This window comes from Marmota flaviventris, chromosome 12, assembly GCF_047511675.1.
Source record: "Marmota flaviventris isolate mMarFla1 chromosome 12, mMarFla1.hap1, whole genome shotgun sequence".
Lineage (NCBI taxonomy): Eukaryota > Metazoa > Chordata > Mammalia > Rodentia > Sciuridae > Marmota > Marmota flaviventris.
The window spans coordinates 58,020,329-58,047,658 of NC_092509.1; the positions used below are offsets into that span (position 1 = coordinate 58,020,329).

Consider the following 27,330-nt stretch of genomic DNA (forward strand, 5'->3'; position numbering starts at 1 on the left):
TTCCTCTGTCTGACTAGCTTGAGAGGCCTTCTCTTTTACTTGAATCTTTTCCTCTGTCTGAATAGCTTGAGAGACCTTCTCTTTTACTTGAATCATTATGTCTTCTCCTTCCTCTACCATTGTCTGAACTGAAGGCTTTGGACTAAGCAAACAAGATATGAACGTCCACAATGGCAATGTGCCAACTGGCAGAGTCCCTGGGCTGTTCTTTTCTATTCTTTTTAAATCTTCACCATGATGGTTCCATTGTGATATATTTAACAACTCCTCCTTAAAAAGCCATGGGCTACATTTTTGTATTGTATCAACGTATGCCCTGATTGTTCTTGATTTTACTGAGATGCCTCCTTCCTCTAACAATTTACTTAACACTCTTTCAGTTTGTTTTTTACTAATTTCTGGTCCCGTATTTCTACTATAATACAACCCAACAAGATAACGCCTAACAAAACTGAAACAGAGTGAAACAAAATTGGAACAACACAAAATCATTATAATAGCCTCCTGAAATGTCCATCTGTCCTTTCTCCCTATCTGTTCCTCAGATGTGAGCGGTTTTTCTTCCATCTTACACATCTCCAGGGACAGGCAACTTAAAACAAAAGTGAAACAAAATAACAAAAGAGGAATCTTAAAATGGCTACCCATCCTCTTGCCCTGCCCTCAGGGGCGAGCAGTTTCACTTACCCTCAGTCGCTCCCCGTATGGGCCACCAAATGCCGCAGTCTGGCTGGGCACAATCAGGAGCCACTTGTCAAAAGAAACTAACTTTATTTTTACAACCACACACGCCAAACAAAACAGCCTCTCAGGAAAAACCCTCAGAGCCTCAACTGCCACCACCGGCTTTCCACAAGCCTCTCTCTCCCACACAAGCTTCTCTCCACCTCCCACAATCCTCCTGCTCTTGAGGCCGATTGGCTGGGTCACATGGGTGGAGCCAAAAAAGTCCCCCAATGAGCAGCTCCGTGGTCTGAAAGGGCAGGGAAACAGCCCAATGAGCATCACCGCAGAGGAGCCAATCAGCTAGATGTTGCTGGGGCCGCTGTGAGCCAATCATCAGCCGGCAGCTGGAAGTTTGCTGGGGCCCCTTCGGCTGTGGCTCTCAACAGCAGAGCCCTTACTGACCTAATCACTCTAAAATTTCCCACCTCTTTTTAAAAAATCATTGTTCTTTTTAGTTATGTATGATATTAGAGTATATTTTGACATTATACATACATAGGTATAACTTCCCATTCTTGTGGTTGTACATGGTATGGAGTTTCAGTGGTCGTGTATATATGAACATAGAAAAGTTATTGATTCTTTCTACTGTCTTTCCTATTCTCATCCACCCAGTTCCCATCTCTTAACAGGTTTCATTTGGGTTTAAGTTTCTAACATGTGAACTTTGGGAAACAAATAAACCCACATTGTTCATTATCCCAGATGTGAAACACCTATAAAAACTTAAATATAGTGTATGTGTACATTTGTATAGTCATATATATATATCATTATTATATCATAATTATGTAATATTGGTCAATATTTATTAGTATAATAATGCATATAAACTCTAGACTCTTATTTCCAACCTGTTTAAACACACTTATGTCAGTTTTGTTGAAATAGTTGCAGAATTTAAAACTTGGGACTTAATGTGTTTTAACTAGAGCAATTTCTGTGGAAGGTGATCTCTTAAAAGTTAGTTTAAATATGGCTGGGGATGTGGCTCAAGAGGTAGCGTGCTCACCTGGCATGCGTGCGGCCCAGGTTCGATCCTCAGCACCACATACAAACAAACATGTTGTGTCCGCCGATAACTAAAAAATAAATATTAAAATTCTCTCTCTCTCCCTCCCTCCCTCCCTCCCTCTTAAAAAAAAAGTTAGCTTAAATAAAAAGATTGAAATAGTGGTTGTCTATGGTCATGCTGGGCATTGTGATTTATTTGCTTATTTGACATTCATCAAATACCTGAATATGCTTAGGAAGTGCAATTCTCTGTACTAGGAATTATACAGTCTAAAAAATTGTTATAGTACAGCGAGAATTATGCTATAATAGGATTATGTCTGGAGTTTGATGGTTCTTTATGACCTACGAGAGCTGTACTGTGGATAGAGGGCAGCCTGGGAAGACTACTTGGATATGAACTGGTATATATGATTGGCAGTAACAAGAATACATTCCCTGTTTGGAAAAGGAAACGATCATTCAGGAATAGCATAATAAAAGGAATGGAGAGAAGTGAGAGGCATTTGCCCCAGTGCAAATGACAGGATTTAGTAAGTTGTTTTAATAATGTAATTTCATTGAAATCCCAGAAACAGACTTGAAGATATCCTCATTAAATTATAAATTTAAAAATATTGTTTGTTACTTTGCACAACCGTTTAAGCACAGTTCACCCTTAAATTTTGAATCTAGCAATGTGCCAGAGAAGCAGCGTAATTGGCTTTCAAGATAAAAAGATTCATCTCTGAGTTCCCAACCTTACCTCAACATTTTTTGCGTTTGTTTTCCTTTCAACTTCTTCCTAAGGTAAACTGAAACGATTATTTAAGAATAATGTGTATTCTTGAAGCACATCTATTTGGTTACTTCGTTAGCAGGTTTCAGCAAACAGTCTGCAATCACTGCTTATTAGTAACTTCACTTTGTGGAAGTTACCAGGAAAGTGCAGCTTATTAGGCCTTCTAGTCAAGCACCTTAAAAAAATGTTTACCATTCCACCTTGTTTGGCTGTTTTGTAGAAGCTCAAAGGGCAGGAAATTCCAAAATCTCTTGAATGTCATGTAGTTTCTATTTGACCGAAGATGATTGATAAAAGTGGGCTGCTGTTTTTTAGATTACAGCCAGTAATTCTCTTTGATTATGCTGTGCTATAATTACTTTCTGAACACACTGCCAAAGTGTGTGAACAAAACATCATATGCTAGTGAATCCTAAATCACTCTTAGCTTTCATCATGTTTATTCTGTTGACAGTGACAATCGCATGACTACTCATTCTAACACCTCTCAATGCCTGTCTAAAGTTTTGGTATTCCCACTGAATTCAGGCTTCCTCTTGTACTTAGAAGTGCTTTTTGGTACTTCTGTGATCTCGTACGGGGTACCACTGTCAGGGGCAGACCATAAGACAAAAGTGACATATTGACCTGTAATGTCAGTGTATTACCAAATATTTTGGGGGAGAACATCATGTTAAAACAGGTGGTATAATGGAGTGAATTGCTAACTACTCATTAGATTTTAATATAAAATAAGAAACTTCTAAGAAATTTTCTATCAGCTCTTTAGGGCTCCTAAATTTTTTTAGTGTATGTGAGTAGGAGATCTGCTAGGTGCTATCGTAAATAATCTTTTCTGAAAAATTTTTTCTGTTGTTGTATCATAGTCATCATAGCTAGTCTAGTTCCTGGAACTAAAGTATGTTGAACCTCATTTGATTTAGTGAATTTGTTCTAAGGTTGATCTGGTATGTCATGTTTTAGGACCAAATTCATAGTCTTAATGGAGGAATTATTTGTCCAGAAAGGCGAGAAGAATGTTTCCCCAGCTGTAGTGGACATAACTGCTTTTCAAGACAGAATTTCACAATTTATAAAATAGTTTTGAGCATGAGCTGGCAGCTGGTGTTAAATGTATTTGCCAAATTCTATAAATATCTGTTGTGGAACCATGAATGTCCAAGAAATACTGTTGGAAAATTAATGGTTTCCTTGGAATAATAGGAAAACCAGGCTTTCTTTGAGTGGTTGTGCTTAAGTGTGGGAAGGATCAGTTTGATTTCCTTTGACTACGTATCCAGTGTGCTTCAATATTATCTTCACATACACCTTATTTAAGTTAAAAAATAACAAAGAACAGTTCCTTTGGATTTTCATTGTTAAGATTAATCATACTGTATCATACATGGTAGCAGTGAACTTAAATTGAAACAGGAAATTAGAATTGTATTCCACTGGTACAGAGATGTGCTAAGCAGCAGCCATTTGTAATATATGTCTAACCTTTTAAGGCCATCATTAATTCCCAGATAACCACTATAGCTACCATACTGTGGGTACCCATGGATGAATAGAAATAAAGAAAGCCCCACTGGGATGCAGTTAATAAGAAGTTGAGCTTGGTCAACTGGATAAGGGGGTTTGTCTTGCTCATTCCAAACATACCATATTGGCTGAGCAGAAAGTTCAGATTCTTGTATCAGTCAAAGGGTAGTTCAAGGCATGCCATGGACTTTTAGTATTTGTCAACACAGTGTTAAGTGTGTACTGTAGCTAGTAGTTTATGCTCATATGTGGTTCTAGAACTCCGTTTTGGCCATCTCTATTTACCAAATGCTGTTACTGCTAATAACAGTCATGGCTAACATTTTTGAATGCCCAACATGTACCAAGTACTTGAAGTGTTTTTATGTACGTGGTTTTATTCTCAACAGTTCTGTGAAGCTAACTATTATTATTCTCCTTTAGAAATGAGGAAACTGAAGTTTACAGGCTAACAACTTGTTTTAAGTTCACAATAAGGAAATGATGGAGCTAGAATTGAAACTTAAGTTTAATTCCAGATTCTCTACTGTGTTTTTTTAAGCATTTTATATTTTCTTTAATATTTTGGGTTGAGATGACTTGTTAAAATGACTAGGTTGCTGTGATCAATCTTATGCTGAAATTTTACTATGAGCAGTCTATATATAAAACCTACTGAAAACATTAATTAAAACTTAAAAAATTAAATGAAATGATAAAGTTTTTTCTCAGCAAGAGAAACAATAAGAGAGGTAAATAGGGAGCCTACATCCTGGGAGCAAATTTTTACTCCTTTTTTAATTATAAAATCAATGTTAATTGAAAAACTTTTGTAATTGAAAATTCAACAGTTAATTCCCTATTGTTGTGTCAGAGTCTCCACTCTTTAACAAGTACCCACCTCAGCCCTAGTCCTTCTAAAGATACCCACTCTATGCCTTGTAGAATTTAGTACTAATGTTGAAAATTTCAGGAAGAAATTTAAAGGCTTGTTTAATTATAGGCTGGGGCGGGGGGAACCATACAGTTACATATCAGTGATTTTGATATTATATGTATATTCCTGTATTCACTCAACTTCTTATTAACTGCAGCCATAGTAAATTCTGAAATCATCATTGTCATCTGGCATTAATGAAAAAAGTGAAGTGGTGACATGAATATACTCTTAACAGTTTGCCTGAAAAGGCGATCAGTGAAGTCAATAGAAGTATAAATCTGTTTTATAAAATGTCTTAATGAAAATATTCTTAACTGGGTTCTTCTATGCAGAAATAGTTAGCATTATATTTTTTAGGTAAAATATTAGGATGCTTATCCTTGTTCAGAAGTGCTAACTATAGGGCTTCTACAAGGAGAGGCTGGAGGTAGGTAGGTTTTGTGGGCCTCTGTAGTACATCAAGAAAGAGTGCATTAATGAATGCAGCGGCAGGGGAACATAATGGAGGAGGTTTTAGAAGAGACAATTTGAGTGGTGGAATCAACAGGATGGTGGCTAATGACTGTACCAAAGCAGTCTAAGGTGGCACTTGATTTTCTAGCTAGGAATTTTTGGTATGTTTCTTCTGGGAAGGACAAAATAGAGGGTAAGGGTAAGGGGAGAAAAATAGGTTGCATTCCGGGGTCGGTCTGTCTGTCTGTCTGCCTGCCACCAACCCCCCACAATCTAGCTTTAACTACATAATAAGGCAGTTATCTGTGTGGCTTTGGAGCACAGGAAATAAGAAAGGATTGTTAATCTTTTTAATACTTTTTAACAAGTATTAATTAAAACCTTGAACATGGACTCTTTTAAGCTTTGGTGCTGTGTGTGTTTTGGGTTATAAGGAGAAAGGATTAGTCACCACACTGCCTACCAAACTTTGGTCACTTTATGTACACATTGTATCTCCACTCATTCAATTTAAAATTCTTATTTGAATGAATATAAGAAAACATGCCAGTCATTTATCAATAAAGATATACAAATATTGTTATATATTTTTTATTATAGCTATGGAGTCTGTGCATAATTAGTTTTTTAAATAGAGGTAGCTGTACTGGAGTGAACACATGGTTAATTTCCCCCAACATTCTATGACACAAAAATTTAAACATACAGAATTGTTCGGTAAACATAGGTATACCCAGTCTAGAGTGTTCTATTAACATTTTATTGTACTTGGTTTATCACTTCTCTCCATTCATTCTGTTTGTTTCTTTGCTTTTAGAAAAGTAGGTTAGAGTCATCAGCACACTATTTCCTAAATATGTCAGTATGTGTATCATTGACTAGGTTTCATAATACTTAGGGTTTTTTTTTTTTTTCCCTTCTGTGTTAAACATATCAACAGGATGGTGCACAGAGCATTGGGTGAGTTTTGACAGAGGCACCCATGTATAACTAAAAGCCTTTTCAAGATAACAGCTTTTTTTGGGTGGTGGCCGAATTTACCTGAAGTTCTTGACCATGTGTTTATTTACTTTAATTCCTCCCATAACAGCTACTGTTTTGAATACTTTTCACTGTAAATTAGTATTTCCTGTTGCAGAACTTAATCTATTAGGAATCATTAAGACATGTTTTCTTGTAAAAATAAGGCTTTCTTAAGAGCATAATATTTTCATTGTTTATCTCTGTAGTTGTACCATTTATTTGCTTTTCTTGATTAGTGATATGCCATTGTATAAATTGGGTAAATATGCTATGATTTATTTGTCCATTTTCCTCTTGATGGATACGTCAGCTGTTTCCAGTTTGGGGCAGTACTAAGCAATGGAATTGAAGGATCAGAGGGTAGGTGAATGTTTGATTCTATAAGAAATGCAATTTGTCTTTCAAAATTGTTGAACCATTTTATATTCCTATCAGTGGTGTTTGGGATATATGTTTGCCCCATGTTTTAGCCATTCTTGGGAGTATATAGTGGCATCTTATTATGACTTTAATTTGCATTTCCCCAATAATTAATGATGTTTAGCACTTTCATGTGAATTTATTGAACATTTATATATCATTTTTCTAACATCTGTTCGGATTATAAGTCCAGTGTTTTATTGGATGTCTGTATTTTAATTTATTTAGTTGTAGGAGTTTAAAAAATATGTCCTGCTTGCCTGTCAGATTTTTATTTTGCTAATGTTTTTCTCATTTCTACCATATCTGTGTATGCATTTTCCCCCTGTCTGTTCCTTCTTCCCTCTTCCTTCCTCCCTATTCTCTTTACCTACTTCCTCCCTCCTTTTCTTCCCTTGAATGGTATGAAGTCCTTCCTTCCTGCACTTTCAAATATTTAAGTTATTTAGAATTGGGTAGGAGGGGCATCCTTGCCTTGACTTCAGGGGGAACAAGTTCAATATCTCACAAGATGTTAATAAGTATTTTTATGATTGTCTTGATTACATTAATAAGGAATTCCCTTCTCATTTGCTGAAAGTTTTTGTCATGAATGATGTTGCGTTTTCTCTAGTACTTTTTCTGCATCTTTTTGTATTGGATAGTTTTTCTCCTTAGTTAATATGGTGAGTTACTTTCATTTTCAAATGTTAAGCCAACCTTGCATTTCTGGAATAAACCCTATTTGGTCATGATGTATAACTCTTTTAACATATTACTAATTTTTTTTTTAATTTTAGTTGTAGTTGGACACAATACCTTTATTTTATTTATTTCTTTTTATGTGGCGCTGAGGATGGAACGCAGTGCCTCGCACTTGCTAGGTGAGCGCGCTACCACTGAGCCCCAGCCCCAGCCCTTATTACTGATTTTAATTTGATGCTGTATTGTTACAAAGTTTTTTGGAACTGTGTTGTTGAAAAATACTTTTCTTTATTTTTTATGTCTTTGTCAAGTTTTGGTAATCAGATTGTTCTGCCCCAAAACAGGTTAGAAATGTTTCTTCTTTTTTTTCTGAGAGTTTGTATTATGTTGATACAGTTTTTCTTATATGCTTTATACCATTCACTAGTGAAAACACTTGTCTGGAGTTTTATTTATTTATGGGGGGTGGGTGGGTCTATAATAATTTTTAAAATAGGTAACATTCAGATTTTATCTTGTCTTTCTCTTTTCTTTGTGGGGAGTGCTGGGGATCGGGGATTTGGGAATTAAACCCAGTGGTATTTTACCATTGAACTACATCCCTAGCTTCCCTCCCCACTACACCCGTTGATTTCTTTTTCTTTTCTTTTTTTTTTTTTTTAATTTTGAGAAAGGATCTTGCTAAGTTGCCAAGGCTGGCTTCAAACTTGAATCCTCTTACCTCATTTTCCCAAGTGGGATTACAGCGTGTGCCACACATCAGTTTATTTTTCAGGGAGTATTTTTGTCATATTCCCTTAGTATTCTTTTAATATTTTTTGTAGGATCTGTAGTGATAAGCCTCTTTTATTCCTATTATTTAGTAATTTGTATTCTTTCCTTTTCTTGATCAACATATCTAGGAATTTATATTTCGCACTGTTTCATTCATTGTTCTTTTTAAAATCATTTTTTCTACTTCCTTTGGGTTTTCTTTTTCTAACTTCTTAAAAGAGGAGAACTTTTCTTTTTAATATAAACATTTGCAGCTATATATTTCCCACTAAATACTGCTTTAGCTACCCCACCCCACTCTCTTTTTATTACTGGGGCACTCAACCACTGAGCCACATTTCCGGCCCTATTTGGTGTTTTATTTAGAGACAGGGTCTCACTGAGATGCTTAGCACTTCGCTTTTGCTGAGGCTGGCTTTAAACTTGCAATCCTCCTTTCTCAGCCTCCCGTGACGCTGGGATTACAGGGTGTGCCACTGATCCCGGCTTATTTGCCATATTTTCATAATGAATTAATTTGAATTATTCCCCAGGTTTTCTTCTTGGAACCCATGGATTACTAAGAAGTGCATTTTTTAAATTTCCAATATAGCTGGGATGTAGCTCAGTGGTAGAGCACTTGTCTAACGTGTGAGGTCCTGGGTTCAATTCCCGATACCATACACATAAAACAAACAAAAAAACCCAAAACAAAATTTCTAAATATACAGATATTCTTAATGGTATTTTGTAAAATTAACATACTCATAATAAAGACTTAGATTTCTTGTTATAATCACTTCAGTGCCTTTGTGGCCATAGAATATATTCTTTATGCTTTCAGTTAATAAAATTTGAGAATTCTTTTGTGGCCCAGCATGCTGTCTATTTTAGTGACCACACTGTAGGTAAATGAAATGAAGATGTGTTCTGCAGTTGTTGGGTTTAGTAATTTTTAAATATGAGTTAAGTGGTTAGTAATGTTTGTTAGGTGTTATCACTAGTTTTTGCTGTATGTGTATTGATTATTGTCTACTTTTGTCAATTATTGAGAGGGAATGTTAATATTGTGTAAATGTCATTGTCCCTTTAATTCTGTCAATTTTTGCTTCATGTATTTTAAGACTCTTTAATTAGACATACATTTGTTGAATAATAAATTAGCCTTTTTTATGATTTTGAAAAGTTCCTCTTAAAATCACTTAATTTGATATTAATCTAGCAATTGCAGCTTTCTTATACTTACTATTTGGGTGGCATATAATTTTCTATTTACTTTCAGCTTGTTTAAAGTGAATCTCTTATAATTTAATTGGGTCTTTTAGAAATCAGTTATATAATCTGTATCTTTTAATCAGAATATTTAGTCATTAACATTTAATGTAATGTTGACATGGTTGAAAAATGAACCAGTAATTTTCATGTTTTACTTTGAGACTGTTGCTTAGGGTCTTGCTAAATTGCTGAAACTGGCCTGAAATTTAGGATCCTCCTGTCTCAGCCTCCCGAGCTGCTGGGATTACAGGCTTGAACCACCTTTCCCAGCACCTCATATCATCTCTTTCTTACAGGAATTGAGTCCCTTTTGGTCATTTTCCGGTGCATCCATATAATTGTTCTGTAAATTTTATCTAATGTTTATAGTTCTATCTAGTTCATCATTGGAAAGGAACTCAATCTGCCATGACCCTCCCTACTTAGATTTTTAGAAAAACAAAAAGTTGAATCCTGTAGTACCCTGCTTCAGTTTTTCTTGCTTGATTTCATGTTGTACTTATCTTGCTTATTGCTCACACTGTACTTGAGGAATCAGTAATCTTGCAAATGGAAAAAATAAAAAGTGAATTTTTCTCACTCTTCTGTTTTTACTTTAAATCTGCCCCAGGCTAGCCTTCTCTGGTGTTTCATAGCTGAAATTAGCTGCAGTTAGTATTTTTTAAAATATTTTTTTAGTTGTCAATTGATCTTTATTTATATGCAGTTCTGAGAATTGAGCCCTGTGCCTCACACATGCTAGGCAAGCACTCTACCCCTGACCCACGATCCTAGCCCTGTAGTTAGTATTTTTTAACTCAACAGTGCTTGGAAATACTTTGGACTGCTTTGCCATATACCTTAATGAAAATAATGTGAGAGGGGGAAAAAAACTGCAGGAAACAGGTAGAATAATCTATTCAGTTGCTTTGAGAAAACAATTCTTTTTAATAAAAGGATTTACTAGCCTAGGAAATGTGTGTTGCCAAGTGAAGCGTTTAGCAATATTTTTTTCTTCTATCCTCAGTTCTCTATGTATGTACTTTCTGTGAGCCAGTTTGCTATTAGGGAGGGTTTAGGTTTGTTGAAGTTTAAGGTCTTGGGGGCAGGTAAGAAAGAGGGTGTGAAGGGCTGGTATATTAGTTATTTATAGCTACAGAGTAAATCATATCAAAATTTAGTGACTTAAAACAGCACACACACTTGTTATCACATAGTTTCTGTTGGTCAGGAATCTGGAAACAGTGTAACTTGGTCTTCTACAAGTGTAGTCAAGATCTTGGCTGGGACTACAGCCGCAACTGAAGTCATGACCAGGGGAGGATCTGTATCTAAGCTCCTTGGACTTTGTTACATGCCAGCTGTTTGCCTGAGGGCCAGAGTTCCTTCCTAGCAGTTGGCTTTGTCCTGCAGGCCTCTCCATTGGGCAACAAGTGAGGTAGAAGCCAGTTTTTTCTTTGTAAATTAGCCTTGGAAGTGACATTCCATGTTTTTTGCCTTATGCTATTCAAGAGAGGCAAGTCTGTGTCCATGTATACCAAGAGCCATGGAGATTATTAGTACCTATCCATCGGCATAAATTTTTATTTCTTATAGTGTATATTTTCAATAGGAGGCAGCAACACAAAGGTGAGAGGAATTTTAAAACCCAAAGGTAAGTCTTATTGAAGGAAAGGTGGCACAGCATCTCAAATAAGGGATAGCTACTTTATAGCTATCAATAACTAATATACCAGCCCTTCACACCCTCTTACCTGCCCCCAAGACCCTAAACTTCAACAAACCTAAACCCTCCCTAATAACAAACTGGATCACAGAAAGTATATACATACAGAACTGAGGATAGAAGAAAAAAAAACTTAATAATAAATGGATTAATTCTGGAAAATGTCAGTGCTATTCTTTCTTTATTAATACTAATATTTAAAACCTTACTAATGTAACCTGTAATCAAATGCATATGAGATTAATATAGTTTTATTTTTTAATGGATAAAAATGCTTCATCATATCTTCTAATATTAAAAGCTATATATGTGTGTATGTATATAGTGGTAAAAAATGATACATAACATAAATTTTACCATCCTAACCTTTGGAAGTGCATTAAGTACATTCACATTGTTTTCCTGCAGCCATCATTAGCATCCATATCCAGAACTTTTCCATCTTAAACTAAAACTCTATTCATTTAATAATCACTCCTTACTTCTTCCTCCCAAAGTCCTAGGCATCTGTCATTTTCCTTTTTGCCTTTATGAATTGACTAGCCTAGGAATCTCATGTAAGTGGAACCATAAACTATTTGCCCTTCAGATCTGGCTTGTTTCACTTAGCATAACGTCCTCAAGGTTTATCCATATCATAGCACATTTCAGAATTCTTTCTTTTTTTAAAAGGCTGAATAATATTCCATTCTGTGTATGAACTACCTTTTGTTTATTCATTCAGCTAGTGTATTATGTAACTTATTTTAAGATTTTGTCTTTGTAATTTTTTAAGAAGGTTGAGATTCTATTTGAAGGAAAAGTTCCCTGAAGTATTACTTTCATTAATAAGTTTTTTTTACTGCTCTTTTTAAAAAAAAATTGTTTTTTTTCAAGTGTGATTTTGTTACAAGTTAATATATTTTCAGTAGTGAAATCTTTTAAAAAGTGTCCTTATTTCTAAAAGAACATCATTTTCAGCAAATATTCCCTTTCCTTAGCTTAAAAGTAAATGTAACATAAGGTATATAATATGGAAATAATAGGAGACATATGAAGAGATAATTTTGTGGAGCTATTATAATTGATAGGGCAGAATCCAACTCTTATTCGAGTGATTAGAGTGATTGTAAGTCCAAACTTTGAAGCAAACTGAGTACTTTGAATCCCATTTCTATCTCTTATCAAGTTAATTCGCCTCTTTGTCTCAAATTTCAGCAACTTAATGAGATCCTGTCTTACAGGATCTTTTTTAAAAAAATAAAAGGTCCAGGGATGTAACTCGGTGGTAAAGTGCCTCTGGGTTCAATCCCCAATTACCCCCACCCCAATTTCCTATATGTAAAATGGGAGTATTAACAAATAAGGTTAGGTTTGGTTTGGTTTTGTACTGTACTGGGGATTGAACCCCAGGAGCACTTTACCCCTGAGCAACATCCTCAATCTTTATCTATTTGTCTGTCTGTTTATCTATCTATCTATCTTTTTATTTATTTAAGGCAGGATCTCATTAAGTTTCTGAGACTGGCCTCAAATTTGGGATTCTTCTGCCTCAGCCTCCTGAGGTGTTGGGATTACAGGTATCTTTCACTGTGCTTGGCTCAGATATGGTTGTTGAAAAGATAAGTGAATTAGTAAAGGCAAAGCACATAGAATAGTACATGGCACTCAGCAGTAAGTACTGTGTACATATTAATATTTGTAATAACATTATTAGTCTTTTTATCATAATACTCATTAATTGATTACTTATGTTACTTAATTATCTCTAGAATTTAGGTCTTTCATAATGTAAATCAACCATGCCTGTAATCCCAGCCACTAGGGACACTGAGGCAGGAAGATCGCAAGATTAAGGCCTGCATTGGCAATTGAGTGAGATTATCTCAAGATAAAAAAGGGGTGGGGGTGGCTGATGATATAGCTAAGTGGTACAACATCCCTGGGGTCAATCCCCAGTAAGGGGTGGAGGTGACTGTAATGTTAGGACCCCAACCCTTTGACCCTCTTACTAAACCTTTTATCTGAGCTCTAGAGACACATGATGCAAAATTAAAATCTCTAAAGAACTGAGTACTCTATCTTTTCTCAGTAGGCTTGCTTTATACATGTTAGACTAAAATGCTTGAAGAATGAGAGACACCATAAGTGTAAATGCACAGAAGGGCAGCCATGTGGATAGGCAGCAAAGTGGATGCCTGAAACTGAGGGATATTTCAGAGGACACAGTCCTGCTGTCACCTTGATCTTGACTTCAGCCTCCAGAACTGTGAGAAAGTAAATTTTTTTTAAGCCAAATAATAGTAATGATGATAATAAATAAAAATGAAAATATTAAATGCTTAAAGATATATTAAGGACACCATATTTAGTGGTGAACAATCTAATTCTGTTAGATTTTGTTACCCCTGCACACCAGTCACTTTGTGGCTTTGGCCTTGTGATGCTCTTGATTGAACTATTCAGTGATTTCCCCCTACTTCAGTAACCAAGAAAAAGAAATGACGAGATCAGAAACCAAATTCCTGCATATCCCAAAAGGCAGAGTTCATTTCCCCTGAAGTAATAACCACTTACCACAACTGCCCACAGTTATCTTTAAAACTGCAGCTCTTGGCAGTAACTTCTTAATCACTGCAAAGCCCCAATTTCAGTGTTCTGTAAGCTAGAGAGATTTGGGGGAAGAGGCGGTCAATGCAAAAAGAGCAGATTCTGACTTGAGAGTAACTTAGGTGCAACCCTCAGGGCTCTTTGAAGAAGATGGGAGACCTCAGAGGGGTAAACAGTGCTTCTTTTGTGTTTTTCCTGTGGTCTTGGGAATAGTCGGCAGTGTTTTGGGGGTCCCTTTCTTGGTTGCCAGAACTGCCAAAAAACAAAAATTACAACAAATTTTATTATAAATCTAATTGGCTTTTGTGTATAATTCGTGAATTTGGCAGCCATCATTATACAAAACAAAGATAGCTTCCCTTGGGCAATAGCAAAAACAGTGAATTTTGTAAGGTGGGAACAAGGGAAAAGAATAATAAATAGATTGGTTAATTTTTTGGTAAGGGTTAAAGCAGAGGGGACTTCTCTAATTACACTGAATCAAGTGGTCTGGAATCTCCCCTTTTGAAAATCTGGTATGCTTTTGGTTCTCTCTCCATGTTGATTTTGTCAGATCTGTTTTGCCTTTGGGGGCCTAGTGTAGGATCTTGGTTTAAAATAATGGTCTCATGTAATTTTTTAAACCAAGTATCAGTAAAATGCTAGGTATAGCCATATTTTTTCTTCTTTTGCTTTCCCTCTTTTGAGTCTTATATATCTGCAAGTTCTTTCTGCTATACTTCCAACATTATATACCACATGCTTCCTTCTCGTTTTCTAGTCTGGTATTTGTGCTTTCATTCTTAATTTCTATGACACAAGAATCCCTTCTTTGTGTAATAACTAGAATCATTTTTCCAAAATGTAAGTCTTGTTCTATTTAAAGCCCTTCAGTGTCTTCCTAGTACACTTGGAGTAAAATACAACCTTTTCATGGCACAAACATTATCTCTCCAGAGAATTTTGTTTTTTGAGAAATGAATGGATACTAAGAGAATTCAGAGGAAGGAAAAATTATTTCTGGTTTTGGGGACCTCAGGAAGACTTAATAGAAGGAATAGTATTTGATCCTGGTCTTAATAAGTAGGATTTTTGTCAGAATGTCATTTTTAATGAACAAGCATTAAAAAGCTCGTATGTGCCAGATACTCTCATATTCATGCATTTTTTTTGACAGGTAATGATTAATAAGTGGCGTATTATGTAGCCTACTCTCTCTCAGGATCTCAGGTATGTTATAGATAAGTGAGTGCTCTACCAACTGAACTTCATCCCCAGCCCTGCAACTGGAATCAACAAATTGCTATTGTTAAAGACAGCTTTACTGTACTATCAATAATTAGTGTATACAAGAATATACAGTTCTTGTCTGCTTAAATACCAGGAAACATTTCTTTGCTTCCTATGAGAATAGAAGTTGGCAAGTGTTCTCTACTATTATATATACCTGCTTAGGTAATTTGACTATTTTCAGAAATGAATACTCTGACAAAGCTACACAATTACAATGTAGTTTCATGGGTTTTAGACTTTTTAAAAAACACCCAGCTGTCTTCTAATGTAATATATCTTTAAAAAAAATTTTTTTATTTATTATTTTTTTTTGAGAGAGAGAGAGAATTTTAATATTTATTTTTTAGTTTTCAGCGGACACAACATCTTTGTTTGTATGTGGTGCTGAGGATTGAACCCGGGCCGCACGCATGCCAGGCGAGCGCGCTACCGCTTGAGCCACCACATCCCCGGCCCCGTAATATATCTTTGACAAATACCAAAATTAACATCTGGAAAATGAAGTATAATCAACAACAACAACAACAAAATCCAGTTTTTGGTTATAGTTAATTTAGTGATCTTCATAAGACTGTAGATTAGTAATTTACTAATTTAATCTTTTTTTGTATTACTTCATTGACTAAATCTTTTTTTTTTTAACATTAATGCATTATAGTTATACAGAAAAGTGGAGTTCATCTTCGTAAATGCATATAACAAAGTTTGCTCTATTTTAATCTCCAGCTGACTGAGGATTTTGAAGACTAACCAGTTTTCATTTTGAGGCTTTCATTGTGTAGGCAGGATGGTTGTATAAAGTTGCATCATTTTATTGTTTGTATAGACATCAATATACACATAGAAGTAATTTATGTGGTGACTAAGGGAAGTCATACTTTGGATCAGAGAAAAATAGAGGGGCAGGGAAGAAACTATGGTTAATGTAGAGTATTATTACCTAAAAAGCTGAAGTTATTACATTTATGATTTGTTTTTATTTTGGGATTTTTAAAAAATATTTTTTTATTTGTAGATGGGCAAAATAGCTTTATTTTATTTTGTTTTAAAAAGTGGTGCCAGGGATTAAACCCAGTGCCTCACACTTGCTAGGCAAGCGCTCTACCACTGAGCCACAACTCCAGCTTGGGATTTTTTTATTCCTATTTTTAGATTCCAAAAACATTCTCATTTTAGTGAGTTATGATGCCCTCCCTAATTCTCTTCCTGGCAAATACACCAAAATATTGACTGCTAATTCTGTATTGATTGACGTAATCTGTTTTGAAGTTTGCAGATTGATGAAACCCATAACCTGGGTACCACTGGTTTATTTTTTGTATTATATGTGAAGGTTTTTTTATTTTGTTTTTTAGTTCTTTTCCTCCCATGAGCAGTCTTTTCCCTTTCACCAACCTGGTCTTCACCAGTTCAGTTAAATTCTGACACTAACCATCTGGAGTTAACATAGTCCCCACAGGTTATTACTCAGTCTTACAAGAATGCCCTCACTTCAGACTCCAGCTGCAAATGGAGTGCACAGCCTGCCCACATGTCTGCCCAGCAACTACGAATTTCATAGTTACCCCAAATCCCATCTCTCTACCACCAATTCCCAGACCTCAGGAAAGTGCTTTGGTGTGTCTGGTTTACTGTGAAGGATACACTTCAGGAACAGCCAAATAGAAGAGATGTATAGGTCAAGGTATGGTGGAGTGGGGCACCTGAAGCTTCTCCTCCTGTTTCATACAACATGCTTCCAGCACCTCGAGGTTATTAATGGCATTGTTTTTATTTTGTTTTGTGTGGTGGTGCTAGGGATTGAACCCAGGGCCTTGTACTAATGGTGTTTTCATTACACTGATACAATTGATGAAATTCTTGGTCATTGGTAATTGAAGTCAATCTCCCCTCCCCAGAGTTGGAGTGTGTGGTGGGCTGAGTTCCAGTTCTCTAATCCTCCATTGGTATTTTTGGTCACCAGGCCCTACCCTTAAGCTATCTAGTAACCCCTACAGCCAGGAGTCATCTTATTATCTTACCAGAGACCATTATCAGGAGAGTCCAAAGGTTTTCTGAGATTTGTTCCTGGAACCAGTGACAAAGACTAAGTATTTTTTTATGTACCCCAGCATGCTTGTCTCTGGTGAAACAGATGCTGTGAAGAAGTAGGGGAGGATGGAGTGCAATGTCATTAACCTCAGGGACTGGGCCTTCACGAGGCTTCTCTGCTTGCCTGATATCTTCTAGAATAGAGTTATTTAGATTTAGCCTGTCCTTTCACAATTTGCCAAATACTCACATGGTTATTACTACTTCTCCAATAATATGTAAGTGCTCAGATCTTATTTTTACTTTTTTATTTTTGGCTTCTAGTACTTTTTGTTTTTAGAGTTGGATTGTATCCATGACATCTCGAAGATTTTATGTTCATCAGAAAACTAATCAGCTATTTTTTTCCTTTCATTTTTTTGACCTTTCTTGGCTTTCTGAATATGTTCATTTGAGTTGTCCTTATTACTGTGGTTATAACTTTCTCAGGGAAATTGAAGTAATCAGATGATTGTTGACTAAGCAGTTTGTATGTAGAGTTTTGTCGTTGAATAACCTCAAGGGGTGGGTTCCAAGATCCCCTGGGGGATACCAAAATCTAAATGTGTAAGTTCTTTTCATAAAATGGTTTAGTATTTGCACAGAACCTCTGTATATCCTCCCATATATTTCAAACAATTTCTAGATTATTTATAGTACCCAATACAATGTAAATTCTGTGTAACTTGTTCTTATTTTGTTTAGGGATTAATGACGGGGGCTCTATACTTGTTCAGTGACTGTAATTTTTTTTTTTTTTCTGAATACTTTTGATCCAGGTTTGTGCCTGGAACCAGTGACAAACTAAGTATTTTTTATATACCACAGGTTTGTTTGAATTTGTGAACTTAGAACCCTTTGATATGGATATGCTTGATTAATGAAGTGCTTGCCTCAGCTGTTCAATTAAACCATGTGATACAATTTCAATATTTGGACTTTCTCTAGCAACCCACTCTGGAGCAGCATTATATCTAGCTTCCTTGATTTTAGATTTACTTTATTGTTTTTTTAAAACACTCTTTTTTTTGCGGGGGAAATAGAGTCATCTAATTTATAAAATAAGCTATTACTTTAGTTTATATAATCTCATTGGGACTTTTCAAAGGTATATTATTTCTTGAACATTAGGTGACAGAATGTAGGCCCCAAAATACTGACTTTGGAAAATTCTGTTCTTTATTAACTTACAGGTTTATTAACTTATTATTTACTGTTAGTAAATTTGTTACTTAAGTTGTAAGCTGTAAGAAGAAATTTGCCTTCCCTTGTTTCCGGTAATTTTTGTATTGGATTATGTAAAAGTTCTCGCTTAGCAAGAATCTCCTTTGTGAGTGATGAAGAGATTTCAACTGCTGTAACTGTCAAATGTCCTTTAATCAACTTTAAAAAAATAATTCAAGCTTTAGTCATTGGCATGTTTCTATTTCCAGAAATATTTTACCAAAAAAATTTTGGACAGTACCACTGGGTTTGCTATGCCAATATTATTACAAGTTAGTTTTTGTAAAATTTCCTCAGTGGGAAACTGGGAAGTTATCACCTTGTCGTTCTGGCACAATTTATTTGTCAGTGCTTTGACCTCTTTAGGTTTCCCATGATCTTGTCATCAAATCCAGGAAAAGAGTGAAACACAATCCCCTCCTGCAAAGCTGCATTCAGTCTTAGATGGGTTGACAAAAGCATGAGTAAGGGGAAAGTGTGAAGGTGGCTTTTTGTTTCTGAGTATATTTGGGAAGAACCCTTATGATTTGTTTGACATCCTTGAAACTGAAATTGGTAGAATGAGTAGTGCTTTTGTCCAGGGTAGGGGTTTCCTGAGCCACCTGTGAGCATCTTCATTGACTACTGCATAAGCCTCGGAAATATCATAAGGCTTATTGATGTAGAGCTCACGTTATTTTAATTGAAATAATAGTCTGCATAGTCAACGTGCCTTTTTTTGTTGTTCACTTTTGGCATTTGATTAAAAAAAATGGCATGGAATAAGGTAATACTTGAATCAGTTTCTCACCCAAGAGTAAACAGCATATATGAAAGGTAAACCTGTTGCTTAATATGAAATTGACCAGTCCTCTATATTTTATCTCAATCTCATTTGGTAATTAATTATTGACATCAGTGGAACTAGGACTTAAGATTACCTCATAGAATTGGTCCTTTATTTTTTCTGTTTATCTATGGAGGTTAGAAATTAAAACCTAATAGGATACTTAGAATTCATCTCATTTTACTTTTACACTTTTTAAAGTGAAAACAAAAATGTTTAAGCACAGGATATTAACTTGCCCAAAAGGAAATAAGGATTTACTCACATCGTTGTTCCTTGTTAGTGGCAACTCCCATGTCTCAAGGGACAGATAGTGCTTACTTGAGTTTGTTCCAGATCTTGAAGTGATCTGATAATAAAGATATTTTGTCAGTAAAGAATAGGTAATTACAGACAGGTCACCTGTATGTAATAAACATATATTAAATGATGATTAATAAATTGTAAATTTTAGTTGCATTTAGATTAATGAATAAGATTCACATTTAGAAGAAAACATTTTTTCTGTTGCTTATCTGTCAGCTCCTTTGTGCATCTTAGTCTGTTCTTTTTGGTCCCTTATTACATTTCATGTTTTCGTTTGTCTCCCCCCCTAGACTCCACCCTTGAGCTGTTCGCTGCTATTTCTAGCACATAGTAATTGATCGACTGTCAAGTTGGTTTATCCTGACTTACATGGTATGTTGGACACCTAGTGTAGTATAAATACCTTATTTTTGAATATTTTCTTTTTTACAGTGAACAGAGTATCTGTCAGGCAAGAGCTGCTGTGATGGTTTATGATGATGCCAATAAGAAATGGGTGCCAGCTGGTGGCTCAACTGGGTTCAGCAGAGTTCATATATATCACCATACAGGCAACAATACATTCAGAGTGGTGGGCAGGAAGATTCAGGACCATCAGGTAAGAATCGATATATTTTTACTTTAAGATGATTTAATATACCTAAAAACTTAGTATATTCAGTTAAAAAAAAAGTAGTGCTTCAAAAACTAATCAAAATACACTGTCTGGGAAAAACTGAACATAGGTTTGCCTCCTCACCCTTTCTACTTTTTACAAAACCTGAATTTAGATGAAGATTTGGAATTAAATCCTATACAAACCTTCATTCAATCTTCTTGCCTTCCAACTAGCTAGTTTTTGTAATCTAAAGTAAAATCAGAACAAACAAAAATGAAGGACTATTTAAGAAACAGAAAATATTGTTAAATTTATATATGATAGGGAAAAAAATGGTAGATATTAAGGTTTCAATTCATACCTGGGATAATTCTCTACTCTGTATTTCCAAAAAACTAACTGGATTATCTGATTATATGATTTCTTGGTCCCTAAGAGATCAGGAGCAATAGCTCGAGGGAAAGGTAGATAGGGTATTATTAGAATTAACTATATACCAATAGCAGCAAAAACTTTTATTTTAGATTTATAAAATACTTTTGGAAAAAAATTATTTTCCAAAGATGTTGGAATCAACAGATGTAAAAATTGTTCTGCTATACATGCAGGAAAAATAAAACAAATTTTCAATGCCCAATTGAGGTGTTAAAAAAGGTAGATCTCTAGGTTTGCCACTAGCACAGTGGTAGTAGAGTGTGTTAACAGATGCTGTAGTACCTTGAGTTTTAGGATGGAAATTATGAACTAGGGACTAGTTCATAGAAGCTAGGGACTTTGGTTTGTCATATGCATATGTAAGGTTTATGGGCCTATTAAATTTGGGCTGTGAAACTGAAATCTATGCAAAAAACTGGGATTCTCAGGGAGACTACATCCCATAAAAAGAAGACTAAGACAAATCCTTGCTATCAGGGCAGGGAGGCAAAGGAGTTTGTTTCTGTATGACCTGGTTTAGGAACTTTCCTTAGAAATGGAAACTACAACTTAACTCTCACAACTCCAGCTGAGAAATTATTAACAAACACCAGTTACAGATGTGAAACTGTTGGGACAACTGATAAAAGTAAATGCAGTGTACTCCTGGAGAGAAACTGTCACATCTAAAGTCAAGTCTACAGAAAACAACTTAATAAATTGGCAGAATCTACTGATGAAGTACACAGACTATCTCAACCTGCCCCTTTTTCGACCTTCTCATGCTACCTTTTTTTCTTAGTTACTCTTCCTTCCCCTCTCTTCTTTCTCCTCCCTAGTTTCTCTCCTTGCCCTTTGTACTCCAGTTTCCCTGCTGTGTTGCATGGCCTTCCTTTGGTGTCTCCCCAGTCTCTATACCAAGAGCCCCCTCTATCCCTTTGGCAGTTCAGGAAGTATCAAGTGTTTTTTTTTTCCTCTTTGTCTTTCCTTCAGCCCCGTGTTTTGGTGGTGGATTGCATCAGACACAAGTCAAATACTGCCTAAGATGCTATTACAAAGAAAAAAATGAAAACTGTGTAATTAAAACTTTGTAGAAATTGATGAACATTTTTTAATACAGCATTCTGAATTAATAGCTGTAAAGGGTTAGTGAGTGAATAGATTATTTGTTAATACTAATGAATGGTCCTGAAAGTATGTTGACATAAAAGAAAATTAATATTTAAAAATAAGTAGAAAAATGTTTGAGTAAGCCAGGAAATTTCTATATGAAACAGTAAAAATTTGTAATTAAGCTGTTCTGTGACTTGGATTTTGACAAATAAGTGTTTCTTAAAATATTTGAAGTGCCAGGGATACAGCTTACTTGCCTAGTGGGTGAAAGTCCCTGGGTTTGATCCCTAGCACGGTCCAAAAAAAATAAAAGAAATTGAAAATTAAAAATCATGCTTCTAAATATTTGTGACTGTAAGATGAAGTCATTATGAGCACTAGGAAATATTTGGGAAATAATACTTGGACCTTAGTGATAAGCTACTACATATAGAAACCGTGGGACATCTAAACTGTCCTTAGATAGACACAGCTTAACAAGAGATTCAGGAAGATAATTTGATAAAATTCACATCAATTCATAATAATTCTCAGCCAATTAATCATAAAAGTTTTTTTAAGCTGATAATGTGGATAATATAAATGTACAGCAAATATTTTATTGGATTGTGCAATGTTGAAAGCATTTCCATTAAACTGTGAATACATTTAAGGTTTCAGCTTTAATCACTTTTCATTTAGTGTTGCAGAGGAGCTTCTAGTTATTAACCTAGCAGTTCAAAGATGAAGAAATAGAAGGTTTAAGGATTGAAAGGGACAGCTGGCCTTATTATTCATCAATGATGTAATTCTCCGTATAAAAAATATCCTAAGTATCTGCAGATAAATTATAAACACTAGAAAGATTGTTAAGCAGGGTTATTAGATACAAGACCAGTATTTAAAAATTAGTAACATTTTTGTATAGCTAGCAATCAGCAATTAGAAAATAAAATTTTATTTTATTTTAGGTAGCATTATAAGAATGCTACCTAAAATAATAAATGATAATGTACCTGAGAATAAATCTAATGAATAATAGATTTCCTGTCATTTCAAGGTACATTGTTGCATCTCTTAATGGTTGTTGCCAGTGGAAGCACATTGTTATAATTTACTAAAAACATCCAGTTTTTCTGTAGTAATCACTGTTTAAAAAGCCACCCACCATTTATTTGTAAAATGGAATATATTCAAATTATTTCATTTTCTGTTTAATGTTTATTAAGTACTTAGTATGTCTAGGTGCAATACCTAAGTTTTATATAAAGTTTCTGACCTTGAAAGATAATATTAAAGAATGTGAATGTTAAGTTTGTAAGCAAAGACATACTGTTAAATGTTTCAGTTTTGATAAATACAAATCATAGTACAGCAGAAGTATAAAAGAATCACCAGTGTGTAGAGAAGATTGGCAAAGGGGTCATGGGTCTTCATAGGCGAGAGTAATACTAAGCTAAGTCTCAAGGAACTAGGTGTTTGCTGCACTGCTTACTCTGTTATGGTCAGACTAAAAATGTAGGACAGAATATATCACCAATTCAGAGTCAGTCTCACTGGGTGTGAAGAAGCATGGAGCTTAAGTTTATGATGAAGTATGATCACATGCTTCATGGACATTTAAATCTTTAAGTGAAAACATGTACTTCCTCTTTAAAGATTACTTAAGTGTTATTACTTCTTAAAGGTTAGATGAATGAAACAACTGATTCAAATTAAGCCATTTTTATGTTGGAAGAATTGAACCATTTACCTAATATAATTTGATTCTAGCAAAAAAATGTCTTTACCTATTTCTCACATTTGGATACAGAAAATTTAAAAACTTAAGTAGAGCCTATTTTCTGTCTTGTCTGCTGTTTTTAAGCTATTCACCCAATGGAATATAAATTTGCCATATAATGGGATTATTTTCCAATACTATGAAATTATGGTGGCTTTGGGTTTCTAGTAGCTAAGGATTTGTGGTCTCATCTCTGTATTTATAAAAACCACTCAGTAAGAGGTCACTATATATTTTTTATTGTGACAAAATATACATAACATTAAAATTACTATCCTAACCATTTTTAAGTGTTCAGTGGCATTAAGTACATTCACATTGTTGAGCAGCCATCACCACCAACCATCTCCCAACTTTTTTTTATCACCTCAGACTGAAATACTGTTGTCTATTAAGTAATAACATTGCATTTTCCCCTCCTCCAGCCCCTAGTAACTACTTATTCTGTCTTTATAAATTTGACTCTTCTAGGTAATTAGTATAAATGGAAATATATCATATTTGTCCTTTTGTGTCTGGCTTATTTTACTTAACATAATATCTTCAAGAGATTATTATGATTTAAAAATAAATTCAAGCTTGGGAATTGATGGGGAAGTTAATTTAGGTAGAACCTGTCTGAGTACTAAAGCAAAGGCATAGAATATTAAAAAGAAAAAAAAATCTATTTGGAGAGTTTATCTGGCAGTGAAGAATTATTGGTCCGTGATCTGACAGAATAAAGAGCCAGAGAAGTAAGCCCTGCTTTCTTCTGGCTAAGATCTCTGTTCTCCTAGAGACATAATGTAAGTTTTGAAAAAGGGGACTGAGGATACAAGCAGAGTTTTGGAAGATTGACATCTGGGTAAAATATAACCAAAATTAGAGTTTAGGCTCTGCTAATGAAGTGGAGGGATTGTCTTAGTATTCTCTCAGGTCATGAACCCAGAAGCCCATACTGTAGGAAGAAGTTTGATTTAGAATTAGACTGACCTTTACAAGCACTAATTATTTCAATCACTGTATAGATAAAGATAATTTGAATCTGTTAGTTTTCTGAGCTGCCTGCCAGAAGCAAATGTAAGTCTCTCTGAAAAAATTTTAACATCATTGTAGGGCTCAAAATTTCTATATATTTGACTATACCCAGTGTCTGACACTTAATCAAAATAACCAGGCATATAAAGAGACAAAAAGAACAATCATAGAATAGACCTACTGGGTAATCTAGTTAATGGTATTATCAGAAATGCCCTTTTTTTTTTTTTAACAAGATGTCCCAGAAGGCAACAATTTAAAATCAGACAATCAGTAATCATAACTAAATACAAAATTTCATGTAAACTTGCGTTTCAAAATAAAATCAGACCCTTGCAACAGAATTGCCCAGGAGTTTTTTCTTATATAAAAACAGTTAATATCACTTTGCAAAATGCATACAAAAATACAGTATTAAAAAAAAAAAGACTCACCTCAGCATAATACCTAGTAGCTTATAAAACACAAGCTATTCAGGTGAGACATTAGTGACCTGTTCCCCACCTATCCTCCCAAGACAATTCCAGAAGTCAGTTGGCTCCTGAAAATCCAACTCCAGAAGGTAGAGGCTAGCTCTAAAACTTTCACTTGAATTCTGAGGCCAGGAAGCAAACTCACAAAGAAATCATTGTGTGGACTCTAGGTTTGGAAGTAGCAGCTGGTTTTACAGAGCCACAAATTGTGCTTTCCATTCTCCCACCCCCTTCTGGGCCGCAGAAGGCCTGGTTCTTCTCCCAAGACAGGCTTAGTGGTTTCCTGTGATTGCCAGCATGACACCTGCTGGGTTGGGTGACTTTCTCAGATTGGAGGCTACACCTGAATTTCACTCAGAGCTACAGAGTCCAGTTGGAGCAAAATCCATCATGGTTGAGAGATGCCTGCTGTTAAACAACTCAGTGATAGATGGGGTTTACAACAAATTAGAAAAGATTCAAAATAATTGGTGAACTGGAATATAGGTCAAAAGGAACTATTTAGACTGAAGGCAAGGCATCTAAGCAAAGATGGGATACATTAAAAAGATACTTATGGACTAATTAAGGTACTTATGGACTACTGAGAAAATGTATAATATATGTATAGGGTCCCAGGAGAAGAGGAAAGAATAAGACTGAAACAATAATCCAAGGGACAATGAACAAAAATTTTAAAAGTGATGAAAGAACATCAGCTTAGAAATGCTATAAAACTTAAGTTTGATAAATACAAAGAAAACTCTGTGTGTGTGTGTGTGTGTGTGTGTGTATCCATCATATTAACCACTGTAAAGTACTTATAGCTTAAACTCTTTAAGAGAAGTCTGTGAAAAAAAACTTTTGAGAAACAATAAGCTGTCATATGGAACTGGGGATGCAGTTTAGTGGTTAGAGTGCTTACGAGCATGCATGAGGTCCTGGGTTTAATCCACAGTATCTCCCTCCAGCCCCTCCCCCCAAAAGGAATTAAAGAATAGGCAAGTAAAGCCAAGTAAAAAAGAAAAGCCAAACACATGGGCATCTCAAGAGATGTCAAAAAAACTCTTGATAACATGCAGTCATGATGAAAACTCATAGCTTTCAAGGAATCAGAGTACTTCCCAAGTCTGATTAAAATTATGTATAAAAGTATTATGTGAAAGATTATATTTAAGGGTGAATTTGAGAAAGTTTCCCCTCTAATATCAGTTCAGAGGAAAAGATACTTGATATCACTATGCCTTTTCAGCGTTGGATTTCAGTTCCTAGTCAGTGCATGAAGGTAAGAAAAAGAATTAAAATATATAAGAATTGGAAAGGAAGAAATAAAGCTGATGTTTATTTTGGATGACATGGTTATATAATTGTGGGGGGGGGGACCTGAATATAATCATTAGGATTAATAGTAGATTAAAATAGTTAGAATTTATAAATATATTAGGTTAATAATAGATTAGAATTAATAAATATTTTAACAAAGCTGGGTACATTATCATTATGTAAAAATCCTCAGGTTATAATTTATCAGATACCTAAAAAAATTAATAAAAAGTGTTCAAGACCCCTATCAAGCATTAAATACAAAATAATTAGAGGGTGGTATATGATATTCATCAGTTAGATTAATTTTAAGGTATTATAGATTGATCAGTTCTATCTTAATCAAAATCCCAAAAATTATTGGTGGAAATTGACAACCAGAGTATGAATGATAGCTTTACATGAAAAACTGAGAATAGCCAAAGTAATATTAAGGAATGAAATAAGAGAACAAACTGCAGTGGCTTTTGAAGTGGCATTAGGCACTATTGTATTGGCAAAAAGTTAGGCATATTGACCATTAGGGCAAAATAGAGTCATAAGGACACTTGATTTATGAAAAAAATTAAGCCTGCAGCACAGTTACAGATGAATTGAATCAACTGGACAGCCATATTGAAACAAATAGGAACTTGAACCCTATATCACATCATAGGCATAAATCAATTCCAGTTGGATTGGGATGCAAATGTGAAAGGTAAAATAATAGAGCTTATATAAGTTGGCATTACCTTTTTTTTTTTAAAGAGAGAGAGAGAGAGAGAATTTTAAAATTTATTTTTTAGTTTTCGGCGGACACAACATCTTTGTTTGTATGTGGTACTGAGGATCGAACCCGGGCCACACACATGCCAGGCAAGCACGCTACCGCTTGAGCCACATCCCCAGCCCCTGGCATTACCTTTTTATGACCTTGGGATTGAGAAACATTTCCTAACAGGACATAAACAAGTATTAATAATATAAAGGAAAAGATCACTAATTTGAACTGAATAGAAGTGAATAACTTCTGTTCATCAACACACTTCTAAGGGTGAAAAGGTAAGTCATGGAATGGAAAGAGATAATTTACCACAATGCAGAATGT

General features: G+C 35.1%; 1 protein-coding gene across 4 annotated transcripts in view; it reads left to right on the plus strand.

The window, feature by feature from the left end:
* LOC114107345 (protein enabled homolog) overlaps positions 1 to 27,330 on the plus strand; it is a 152,140-nt gene that overhangs the window by 62,778 nt on the left and 62,032 nt on the right. For all 4 annotated transcript variants that reach the window (XM_071600026.1, XM_071600022.1, XM_071600024.1 and 1 more), the window contains exon 2: positions 19,997 to 20,162. In XM_071600026.1, the coding sequence (XP_071456127.1) occupies positions 19,997 to 20,162 (166 nt within the window). The remainder of the gene's footprint in view (positions 1 to 19,996; positions 20,163 to 27,330) is intronic.